At 38.9% G+C, this 12,309-nt stretch overlaps 1 protein-coding gene across 1 annotated transcript in view; it reads right to left on the reverse strand.

Annotated features, from left to right (window-relative positions):
- LOC128732688 (phosphoinositide 3-kinase adapter protein 1) overlaps positions 1–12,309 on the reverse strand; it is a 315,301-nt gene that overhangs the window by 233,926 nt on the left and 69,066 nt on the right. The window contains exons 2-3 of the mRNA XM_053825989.1: positions 8,663–8,969; positions 8,459–8,600 (exon numbers count right to left, since the gene is read on the reverse strand). Of these exons, the coding sequence (XP_053681964.1) occupies positions 8,459–8,600; positions 8,663–8,969 (449 nt within the window). The remainder of the gene's footprint in view (positions 1–8,458; positions 8,601–8,662; positions 8,970–12,309) is intronic.

Genomic DNA, 12,309 nt, shown 5'->3' on the forward strand with positions numbered 1-12,309 from the left:
TTTAGAACATATTATTACAAGAAATTTTGTTGAATACAGTAACCTTCTATCTATTAAGCGAAGAGAGAAAAATCTTATTCATTGTATATGAATTTGTAAGATCAGTTTTTTCTATTTTAGCTCTTTTTGTAATTGTTGCATTCCTTTTTCATGTATTACAAAATTGTATAAATAGTAAAAATACACAACTTTGATTAATATAGTATACCTCTATGTTTGTTTGTTTAGGTACTGTAGAACTTTGATTAAAAAAAAGCCTTAATTTTGACCCCGAATGACTCGACTACCAACAGATACATTTTAAACATTTTATATTTGCTAATTATGTTGCTGCATACAGACACCATTTTTACATATGAAGAAACGAGAGAAACTTCCAGGGCCAATCGCGGTACAACTCACATGCTGATTGCTTCGTTTCTGTGATGTCAGTTTATGCTGATCTATTTGCCCAACAATTTAAAGTATTAATGCATAATTATGACATTTTGCTCATAACAAGGTAATTGAAGAACATACGTTAGTTAAGCAGAGATTTGTAACTTTATAACAATATGGCATTCAAAAACCTACACGTGTTGTACAAAATGCAATAGCGTGAGTAATCGAAGGTTAATAGAAATTGATGAAATTTATTCAAGAAAACTTTATTGATGTCAATCAAAAATAATGGCGTTACAGAAATTTATGCGTAGTTCAAAAACCTATGAACTAGACTTTCACTACGCAATGTATATGTTAAAGAATAATATTTCCTCTTATAACTTGCTTTTACTTGCACTTACTCAAATTAGAAACAACCAGCTTACCCTTACTCAGTAATTTCATGAAAAAAGGATCTATCAAAATTTATAGGTGCTGCTATTTTGTTCAAATTTTGTAAACTTATTAAATTTCCAAAAATTTAATGAAAACCAACGCACCACGCAACGTTAACCAATAGATGAATTATGTTTCGAAGACGTGTCGATTTCTATCTCAAATAGCAAGTAAGACCGTATAACAAAGGTTCCTTTCACCACTAGGTGGATTAAATCGGGTTTTTTCTTTGTGAAGAGTGCTAACGAAGGTTGCCTGTGGCGTTTTTCGATAGTAATTTTAATAATCGAACACAATCGAAGTGACTCAACGAGCTTTTAGGTGATCTTGTTCGACTGTTTTGTTTACATCTTGTATACGAAGCCAGTGCCAGTGCTACACGGAAATAAATCTGCACGCTGCGTGTACCTGCTGTCAGAGTGATCCTAAGGGCATCCATATCGGCGGTCGCATACCGTACACTCTAACAAGAATTGACATTTTTCGAGTCAATATGACCAACTGTTCCGCTTGTGACCGCTGTGCTAAAACACTGAAAAAAGCAGAGGATCATATTACATGTATCGGTTTTTGCGACCAAGCCTGCCATGTCCGGTGCGCTGGTTTCAACGGCCCGTTCTCGAAGACTCTCCACGAAAACCCCAACCTAATCTGGATGTGTGACGAGTGCGTAAAACTAATGAAGTTTGCGCGTTTCAAAAGTGTGCTTTCGTCTCTCGGAAATGTCATCTCTACCGTCATCGAGGGCCAAATAAATGGAATCTCTGAGCTCAAAGACGAAATTGTCAGGAATAACCATCAGGTTGCAAAACTCGCCGACAAGGTCAATGCAGCAACCCCGATGCGGATACCTGACCGCGATCGTCCTTCAAAACGTCGAATAAACCGGCCACCGGAACGAGGTCCGTCGAGAACCGTGATAAGCTTGTGGTCAGTTCCCCACCCATTTATTCTTAACCCCACCGTGACCACTGACGTCGTCGAAGGACTAGTTCGGGATGGCCTACAGATTCGGGATGCCATTCGAGTTGTTCCCTTAGTAAAAAAGGGTACTGACCTCCAGTCGCTAAATTTCGTGTCCTTCAAGGTTGGCATTCCCTTGAAATACAAAACTGCGGCCTTGACCCCCGACTGTTGGCCACAAGGAATCGCTTTTAGGGAATTCGACGACGCTCGTTCGAATCCAGCGGTATGGCTTCCCCCTATCCCCACCGCTCCGCCTGCAACTCCAGCAGTTAAACCACCCGGTAACCCTGCTGTCGACACCTTATCCGTGGCTCCGATGGCGCTGGACTCTCCAGCCCCTTTAGAGCCGTCGACTTCAGACGCCTAGTTGCTGAAATTCAGGCGATACCGGAATGCATCGAGTACAGCATCAAGCCCCTAAACCCCCCGCCGCAGTCGAGACATTTCCGCCAGCGTACATCAGTCGTTCCAGTCCTGTGTGCGGGTGCGGGAGCCAGGGCTTCCAGACACCCACCCTCGGCAAGTATATCACGCTGAACCGCTATTTCTCTGTTGATGCAGTTTGCGTTTCCAGTTCTTCAACTACCGGCTTGCCGATCCTCGAAGTTCAGCCAACTGATTTCTGCCGGCTCGACGCTTCTGCCAGTTTCAGTCAACCAGTCAATTCAACTTACCGGAACACCGGGATGCACTGTTGTTTGTACCATGGACGCCCCCGACCTCCCTGCCGCAGTCGAGTCATTCCAGCCAGCGTCCAGCAGCCGTCCCGGACCTGCGTGCGGGAGCAGCGGACGGGGCGTCCAAAACCCCCTGCCAGGCAAGTTCGTAATTATTGATTCCCGCCCCACTGGTGATCCGTACTCTGCTTCCAGTCCTTCGCTTCGCAACCAGGAACCATACAACCGCACAGAACGCCAACATATCCACTGCTACTACCAAAATGTGGGTGGCATGAACACGAGTACTGTTGACTATCTGCTCGCCTGCTCCGACAGTCCGTACGAGATAATCGTATTGACCGAAACCTGGCTTAACAATCGTACGTGCTCTCGGCAGATATTTGGGCCTAATTATGAGGTGTTCCGTAGCGACCGCAGCATACACAATAGTCGCAAAAGCACAGGAGGTGGCGTCTTGATAGCAGTCCATCATCAGTTGAAAGCGTCTATCGTCGAAAATGACAACTGGCTGCCCGTCGAGCAAGTGTGGGTGACGGTAAAGCTTACAGACCGGAGGCTGTTCTTGTGTGCACTGTATCTGCCTCCTGATTGCATCCGCGATCCCGTTATCTTGAATGCTCATATGAATTCAGTTACTGCAATAGCTTCAATGGCGTCTCCAGTAGACGAGATAATTGTTATGGGCGATTTAAACCTGCCTGGGTTAAAGTGGCGCGGACGAGGCAATGGTTTCATGTACGTTGACTCTAGCTCGTCGTCTCTATCGCCACTCACTAACGAGTTACTCGACCGCTACAGCACTGCCACCATTCAACAAGTCAACAACATTGCTAACGAAAACGGTCGCTTTCTCGATTTATGCTTTGCTAGTGTGCAAGTTCAGGCTCCCGAAATAGCGATGGCTCCTTCCCCGGTTGTTAAGGACGTTCCACATCATCCACCCTTGCTGGTTACTATCCGTCAACAAATACGTCTTGACGTGACTAGTGCACCACCGATCGTCTACTATGATTTCGCCCGTGCGGACTTCAGGGAAATCCAAAGAACCCTGACTAGCATCAATTGGGATGCAGTTTTGGACAAGGATTATGTTAATTCTGCCGCAATGACTTTCTCCAATATCCTGAACTACGCTATCGATCGACATGTCCCAAAAAGAACCATGCCCGCTCTGAAGCAGATACCCTGGGTAAACGCTATACTACGACGTCTGAACTCCGAGAGAAAGACCGCTCTCAAGAAATTTTCAAAATATCGAACGTTGCCACTCCGTAACCACTACTTGTCGATCAACACGCGTTACAAACGATTGAGTCGCTCATGTTTCCGGAATTACCTGAGCAACATCGAACGTAGACTGAAAAGGAATCCCAAATCCTTTTGGAAGCACGTCAACGAACAGCGGAAGAACAACGGGCTTCTTTCGGTAATGTTCCTGGGTAGTGAAACTGCCAGCAACACAGAACAGATTTCCCAACTATTCGCGCGGAAATTCTCTAGCGTATTTACTGACGAAAGATTGACAAGAGAAGAAATTTCCGCAGCCATCCAGTGCGTCCCCGTACTTAGCAATTGCTTAACTCACCTTTCCATCGACGACGCGATGGTCATATCAGCCGCCGCGAAGCTAAAATCCTCTCGTTCTTCTGGACCGGATGGTATTCCGTCTGTTCTGCTGAAACAGTGTATCAACGCCTTGGCTGCTCCGATGAGCCACCTGTTCAGTTTATCAATCAGTACAGGTGTCTTCCCAACAATATGGAAATCGGCATACATGTTTCCTGTTCATAAAAAGGGCAATAGGAGAAATGTGAATAACTATCGCGGCATCTCTGCACTAAACTCAATATCAAAACTGTTCGAGCTTGTTGTGTATGCACCCGTATTTGCATTCTTTAAGCAATATGTCGTAGACGATCAACACGGCTTTATGCCCCAGCAGTCCACGACAACCAATCTTCTAACTCTTACGTCCGACGTGATCAAAAGTTTTGACGACCGGTCGCAGACGGACGTTATTTACACGGACCTTTCCGCTGCTTTCGACAAATTGAACCATCGAATCGCCATCGCCAAACTGGACAAACTCGGAATCGAAGGCTCGTTGCTACGATGGTTTAATTCCTACCCCTCCGATCGCCGCCTAGAAGTTAGCATCGACGGGTTGACCTCCAGACCTTTCACTGCTAGCTCTGGAATTCCACAAGGTAGCCATCTCGGACCTTTGGTTTTCCTCATCTACTTCAACGATGTCAACTTCCTGCTTAAATGCCCGCGACTCTCTTTTGCCGACGGCCTGAGGCTGTATGCTAAAGTCGATAGTCCGTCCGACGTCGCGTTCCTGCAAGAGCAGCTGCTGATTTTTGCAAAATGGTGCACAGACAACCGCATGCTGCTAAATTCCGACAAATGTGAAATAATTACATTCTCAAGGAAATTGAACCCTCTCGCTTTCGACTACATTGTATCAGACGTGCCTCTACGCCGCGAAAATTGTGTTAAGGACTTGGGAATACTGCTTGACTCTAAGCTCGACTTGAAACAGCACATCGCATATATTGTCGATAAGGCCTGCAGGAATCTGGGATTTATCATGCGGATCGCCAAGAACTTCAACGACATCTACTGCCTCAAAGCTCTCTACTATGCTCTTGTCCGGTCCAACCTTGAGTACTGCGCTCCTGTGTGGAGTCCGTACTACCAAAATGGAGTTGACCGAATCGAGTCAGTGCAGCGCCGATTCATACGTTTTGCACTTCGAAGATTGCCCTGGAATGACCCCTTTCAGCTGCCCTGCTATGAACAACGCTACAGACTCGATCTTGACCCGTTGAACACTCGTCGCGACGTGATCAGAGCAATGGCAGTCGCCGACATGCTGACCTCGAGAGTGGATTGCCCATGTCTACTCGCGAACCTCAACATTTTCGCCCAAAGTCGTGTTCTACGCAACGATCCATTTCTGCGTGTACCGCATCGGCGAACCAACTATAGCACATTTAGCACAATCATCGGTCTGCAACGCCATTTCAATCGATTTACACATAGCTTCGACTTAAACGTCAGCCGCGAGGTACTGAAAACTCGTTTCCTGGCACTAACACGTAGATTCTAGATTCTAAGTGTATCAGTAGGGCCAGTAGGCCTGTTGATATTTTTATACAAATAAACAAATAAACAAAAAAGCTTTGTTTTTTGTATTATGAGAATTTGCAAACTGAAACGTAGTGTTGTGAAGTGTTGTGAACACACATGCATGAGCATTTCTTTCGGATTTCTTTTCTGATATTCTCATGCACTGCGACAAGTTTTTGCCATAGTGTATTTAGTTATCACCTCCCAGTTGGCCTCGAGTTATGATGCTGGCCTAATAAGCCAGTCGTCATATGTTCGAATCCCGACTGGGAGAGGCTGTAGATTCAATAGGATCGTAGCAACTGGCCCTGCATTTGGCCTGCACTCTAACAGCTAGCTGCGAAGTCTGTCGTATAAAAAACAGAAGGTCAAGTTTCGATAACGGAATGTAGCACCTAAACATACCATAAAATAAAATTTAAAAAAAATGCACTTTTTTAGATATTTAACTTTTTAGTTTTATTTTCTTTATTTTTTCAACACAAACAAAAATTTTTACAGTGCACATATTTTTTTAGAAAGGCAATTTTATTATCTACAACTTTGCTGAAGACACTATTTCGATCAAATAATCCATTTTTCCAATATAAAATATTTAATGGATTAGCACCATTTTTGGTTAGGCCCTTTTGAAAAAGCAGTCTAAATCTTAACAAAATAACTGATATGATAAAATGACATATTTTCTTTAGCATAACAGCTATGCAAAGTTTCAGCTAAATCAAAAATGACAAATTAAAATCGATTTACGAAATTCCGTGGAATCATTCAAGGTTCTTTTGAGTGTACTCTCATGATAAAACAGTCATTAGCTTGATCGCATCGTTTTTACGATGTTGCCCGTTAGAGGATTAATAAGTTAGAAACTATGTAATGAAATGTAATCCAAAATGGCCTACAACATTGATTGGCGACAATAAATAAATAAATAAATGAATGTAGTCTCCTTCCAAACCGCTGGTCGAGAAATGTCGACGACAGTGTTTGTATCTTCAAAGAAGAAGAAATTGATAATTTTTTAGATATTATCAATAATATCCACAATGACATTAAATTCACAATCGAAGTTGAACAAAACGGTAGACTGCCGTTCTTATAGATGTCACTGTGATAAGAAAATTGGGCAGTTTCGAATTTGAAGAGTACAAGAAACTCACGAACACAAAAAGGGTAATACCTAGCACTTCAAATAACTCTTTTCAACATAAGATGGCGTCTTTTCATCACATGGTCCATCGGATGGAATCGCTGCCCCTTAGTAGAGAAGCGAGACAGATTAAAATGGACTACATTTTTGAAGCTGCTAGGCTAAATGGCTATAGCAGAGATGCCATTCAAGCCATTGTCAACAAGAAAAGTAAAATCCAATATAGGAAATCTTTTACCACGCTCTCTCCGATAACACAAGATCTGAAAAGAGTAGCTGTGGAATACGATACGGTTTTAACGCACCACCTTCATCCAAAATTAAAAATATTTGGTTTAGATATTGTCTACACTAGTAGGAACAACCAAATCAAAAATAGATTGGGGTCTACTAAAGATAAAATTGAATTATTAAACAGAGCAGGGGTTTACAAAATTGCTTGTAGCCACCGTGAAAAAGTTTACATTGGACAAACTAAATATGCATGCATCTAATATGCATCCACTAACCCCTAAAAACATCCATCTTCTCCGCCCAATCAATGCACCGTGAAAGTTGGATGTTGCTGAGAGTCTGGAAATATATAAACAAAAATCTTCGTCACTTCTTAACAATAACGGAGGAAACAATTTCACATGGCCCTTAAAGTTCATTCCAAATCTAGCACGACATGGGACGGATCACCTTTCCATAGAAACCGCCGATTCGTTTAGGTAAACTTTTTAATTTTCAAATTTGAATTGCTCAATGACTTTGGATACTCATTCTAGCATTCTTAAAAATTACCCGCCTGCATTTAAATATGTTTCGATGCTTCTACACTCAGATCGTTAAAGCACTGAAGAAGGATGTATGTAACAGTCGAAAATATCATTATCTGCGGATTGTTTACGTGAGTGGATGGTTAGTTTAGCTATGTTATAGTTATAGTCCAATTTTAGTGTACTGAAATTTTGTAATTATCCTTAATGTGAACATTGTGTAGAATAATTTTAGCAGAATAAAACGGAATACCTTCCTAACTTAACTCGCTATAGAACAGTTTCTTAGAAAGTTCTTCAAAAATTAGTTTTTCATACTTAGCTTTTCGATAGATACAGATAGATAACCGACTGAGCAGCCGAAAATCTCCAATAAAATTCTAGCGTTGAAGCTTGTTTACTGTTAATCCATTATGACCCGGGTATACCTGACCAAATCAAGTGAAACTGTGTAATCCATTATATTATGGCTCGAATGTGTCGGGAAACTCAAAATCGTCATTCGGAATGGTTTCAAGACCAAAATATCGCAGGTTTTATATTTCATACGCTCAGTTTCAAACAAACAAATTACAAAGTTGTTTACATATTTCTTATCGAATCTTGTGATAGACTTAACATAAAAATACCATTTTACATTTCAGGTAAATGTTTTGTCACAAAATGTAGACTTTTTCATGCGTTTTGGAGACAAAGTTTTTTTTTGCCATTTTTTCAACTTTTTCCGCCATTTATCACAACTTTATACTGTTGAAAATACAGATGAAATGACAAAAACTGACAGATTATCTCACACACACATCAGATTGATGTCTTATCTCTCTTGTAGTGATATATTAACAATGCTAACTATTGAAATTCAGCAGTAAACAGGTTTTGAAGACGGGATATGATATATCATACGCTGGGACATAATGGGTTAAGCAAATATCAAAAGTAAATATCATTACCTCATCCGAGATTACTTGTTTTTTCAAACATTCTTTTAAGTCAATTGTTCCAATTGAGTGTCTTCTCGTTTCAGGAATCAATGAATCATTACATATTGTTGTCCTTTGCCCATTTCGAGGAGTGTGTCGTTGTTTCACATCCCTAATTAGTACGAATATGTGTTACTTTTTAATATTCATCAAATATCCACAAAATGAACTTACGCAACTTTTATATTACTTTCTTTCTGTGCAAAAGAAGAGTCATTTTCAATATGGTTTTTAATACTGATGTCATTATAATACTGTGGTGTAGTATACACGCAAGACTTCATTTGCGATGAAGTAGTACTGTTGCTACGATAGCGTAGAAATTTTGAACAAGCTAGGCGTTTACGAACTGGAACTTGTTTTTGTTCTTCTTGTTTTGCAGGTTTGTCAACTGAATTGCGCTTCATGAACAAAAGAAAACTTCTGTCGCTGGCATCCACACTATTAGCTGCAACTTCTTCGTCGAAGTAATTGGGATTATCTGTGTATGATAAAATATGAAAATATTAATCTAAATTGGCTGGAAAAGTGGTTTCAATAATGTCGAAATACAACTTATTGTCGCTTATTCAAAGCAGAGGATGATTAACCCCAGGAATGGTCCGATCACTTTGACTTAATTTTGATTCATGTGACCGCAGCGCACAGTGAGGTGACTCCATACAAATGCTGGCCAAGCAAAAAAATCTCTTTAAATCAAGGATAATATGTGGTTCTTAAGTAATTTTGGGATGCTGAGCCCGAATTTCAAGTTTATTTTGCATTAGAACGTATATTTTTTGTGTTAGTGAGAATTTTCAACTATTTTTCAATTATTTTTTAAGTATGATGACGTATAAGAAATGAGGGTCATTTGGAAAACTGTTGCAGATGGATTTTTACAGGATAAAACATTTTATAAAACAATACAAAGCAAGTATGAGCTTTAATAATCAACATTAAATCACATATAAGTTAATATTAATCAAAAATCCAAACTTTTCCCCTTATTAGTTTTCTTAATCTTCTTTATCTTCATCTTCTTTTTCATCATCTTCTTCTTCTTCTTCTCCTTCTGCAGAATCACTCGTTTCACATTTCGTCTTCAATAGTAATATAGCGTTCTCAGAAAGATTTTTCTAATTACATTTTTCCGTTTCTAAATTCTAAGAAGCTATAAACTTTATCCGGAGAAATAAGAAGACGAATCATTCTATCAAGATTTGTATTTTCACACTCATTTTTGCATGTAAAATATTGTTTTGTATTTTTATCACTATTTTTACCATAAGGCAATAACCTTATATTCGTGAGAGTCAATACCGGTGTAGTGGCTAGCATTCACACCTTTCACACTGAGGGCTTGGGTTCAATTCCCAACCCCGCAGAAGTTACGAATGACCCGAGTTGTTAAAGTGACTATAATTGAACAAAAAAAACTTATTTTTGTGCTTATTCTGTCATTCGTCCTATCAGCAATATAGTTGTCTAGATTCATTTATGACCGCGAATTCAAATTCTTTGCATTTGCAGTGGACGTATTATATGAGGAGTACACACTGACATAAAGGTTTTTGGTATACAAACAATAAGTTTCGAATTTTTCTGAAATAGAGTGTTCAAGAACTTGCTATGAGAAAATTTCTCAACCTTTTAATTAATTTCATATCTATACCCGTGATTTCAGAACTAATACCAGGATTGGCATAAGATCTTCGAGCTGTATTTCCGTCATTACTATTGCCGTATCCTTCAGATTTTCTTCAACCTCTAAAATCTAGTCAATATGCAATATGGACCATGCATTCGAAGCAGCTTATCCAACCGTGTAAAAGAGATATCTCATAATTGAGATATCAAACGTTTACTTTGAGTGTTTGCTTTTTGTCTATATTATTGAATTCTGATGTAGTAGCCTTACCAGCGTAACATCTGTGCTCTGCGCTAAATGAGACTATATCCATTTGAAAGATTCTTACTAAATTCAAATTTTGTCATATTGATCTAAATTTTCTAATTTGAACACTTCAATAGTATAGAATCACAGGAAAAATACAACGTAGAGTCGAATTGAACTTTCATATTTTGGCTGATTGCCAGCGATTCCCCACTGTGCAGCGTACAGTACCGTCTAATGCGAGCAGAATTTGCCAAAGTCATGTTCGGTACCCCGGCAAGTGTAATCTACACCTGTGATTATTTTAAAATTCTTGCAGCACAGAAACACTTCAGTGGTATCACTTCGAAGGTTTAATTACAAAAACACGAATTAATCCAGCTTGCGGTGAGACCTGGCCTGTAACAATAATTATTTTTTATTTCTCAGAAACATCTATAATTAAGTTGACTATATTCTTAAATACCAGTTCCTTATTCATCAAAATCCTTATTTAACAGTAAAATTCATAAGAACGTAATGCGTGCAATATTTTCTTTTCTAGCTTGCGTAAATATTTGTAAGTGTCATTTAGTTTTATTATAGTTAAGTGATTTCTAGAAATTTATATAGACAAAGGATACTTTTTGCAAACTTGAATGGATATATGTAGAAAATTGTAAATTAACCGTATAACAAGTAAGGCTTTAGAGCCACATACGAATTTCGTTTTGTATTGACAATATGAAAAATGTGTTCAGAACCGATTTCTTGATATTTTGATATCAATCATCTATCATAGTTATCATGTTTTAAAAAGAATTCAGGAAACTCTCTAAAAAAATATTGCTTAAATATTTACTTTTTTACTTTCGATGAGAATGGACATCTAGAATAAAATGATTAACCACACAATTTTTCTGTGAGTAATTTACATGTTTGATTTCAGAATTGTAATATATCTGAATTGCAAAAATAACTGGGTAGAGCATTAGATATGAAATATTAGAAAGAGCAATTTGATTTTTTCTTAGTTGGCCCTCCTTAAGATAATTGTTTTTGCATGAAAATCAAGACTGAAACTTCTTTTGAATACTTTCATGACAAAATAGTCATTGGTTTGATCGCATCGTTTTTACGATGTTGTCTATTAGAGTTAAGAAAACGAGATGAGATCAAAGAAACAGTACAAACGTAGCGCCATAAACATGCTTGAGAATGACAAAAACGATGGTTTTTCCAGCGCTAGTCTGTTTTGATGGCATGAGCGATCCGATATGCGCAAAATTGGCTTCATTACAATGCAAATTGCAAAATTGTGCAAATTGTACATACATACATGCACACATACATACACACACGCATACATACATACATAGATACATACATACGCACATACCTCACACAAACGTTGAAAACAATCGACCCTTGATTGATATATTTTGGTTTAAACGTTTTGAATGGTTTAACATACGATGCTTAAATGTTTAACCCTCTAACGGGCAACATCGTAAAAACGATGTGATCAAGCTAAAGACTGTTTTATCATGAAAGTACACTCAAAAGAACCTTAAGTTCTGATTTTCATGCAAAAATAATTATCTGGAGGAGCGCCAGGTTAGAAAAAGTCCAATTTCTCTTTTTCGTTTTTCATGTCTAACGCTCTACCCAGATATTTTTTCAATTCAAATACATTGCAAAATTGATATAAAGAATGAAATTTACTCATAGACAATTTTTAAGATCAATCATTACGTTCTAGATGTGCTTTTTCATTAAAAGTAAAAAAGGAAATATTCGTGCATTAATTATTTTCGAAATTTTTCGGAATTTTTGTTTTTGGAAAACCATAACTTTTGTATGCATAGTCAGAATGTTTCCTTTTTTCCTTTTTTTCGGGTTATCCAACTGGTCGCTTAATAGCGTATAAAACTCTGCGCTGGGCCCTTTTGTGTTGTCAACAAAG

This window comes from Sabethes cyaneus, chromosome 1, assembly GCF_943734655.1.
Source record: "Sabethes cyaneus chromosome 1, idSabCyanKW18_F2, whole genome shotgun sequence".
Lineage (NCBI taxonomy): Eukaryota > Metazoa > Arthropoda > Insecta > Diptera > Culicidae > Sabethes > Sabethes cyaneus.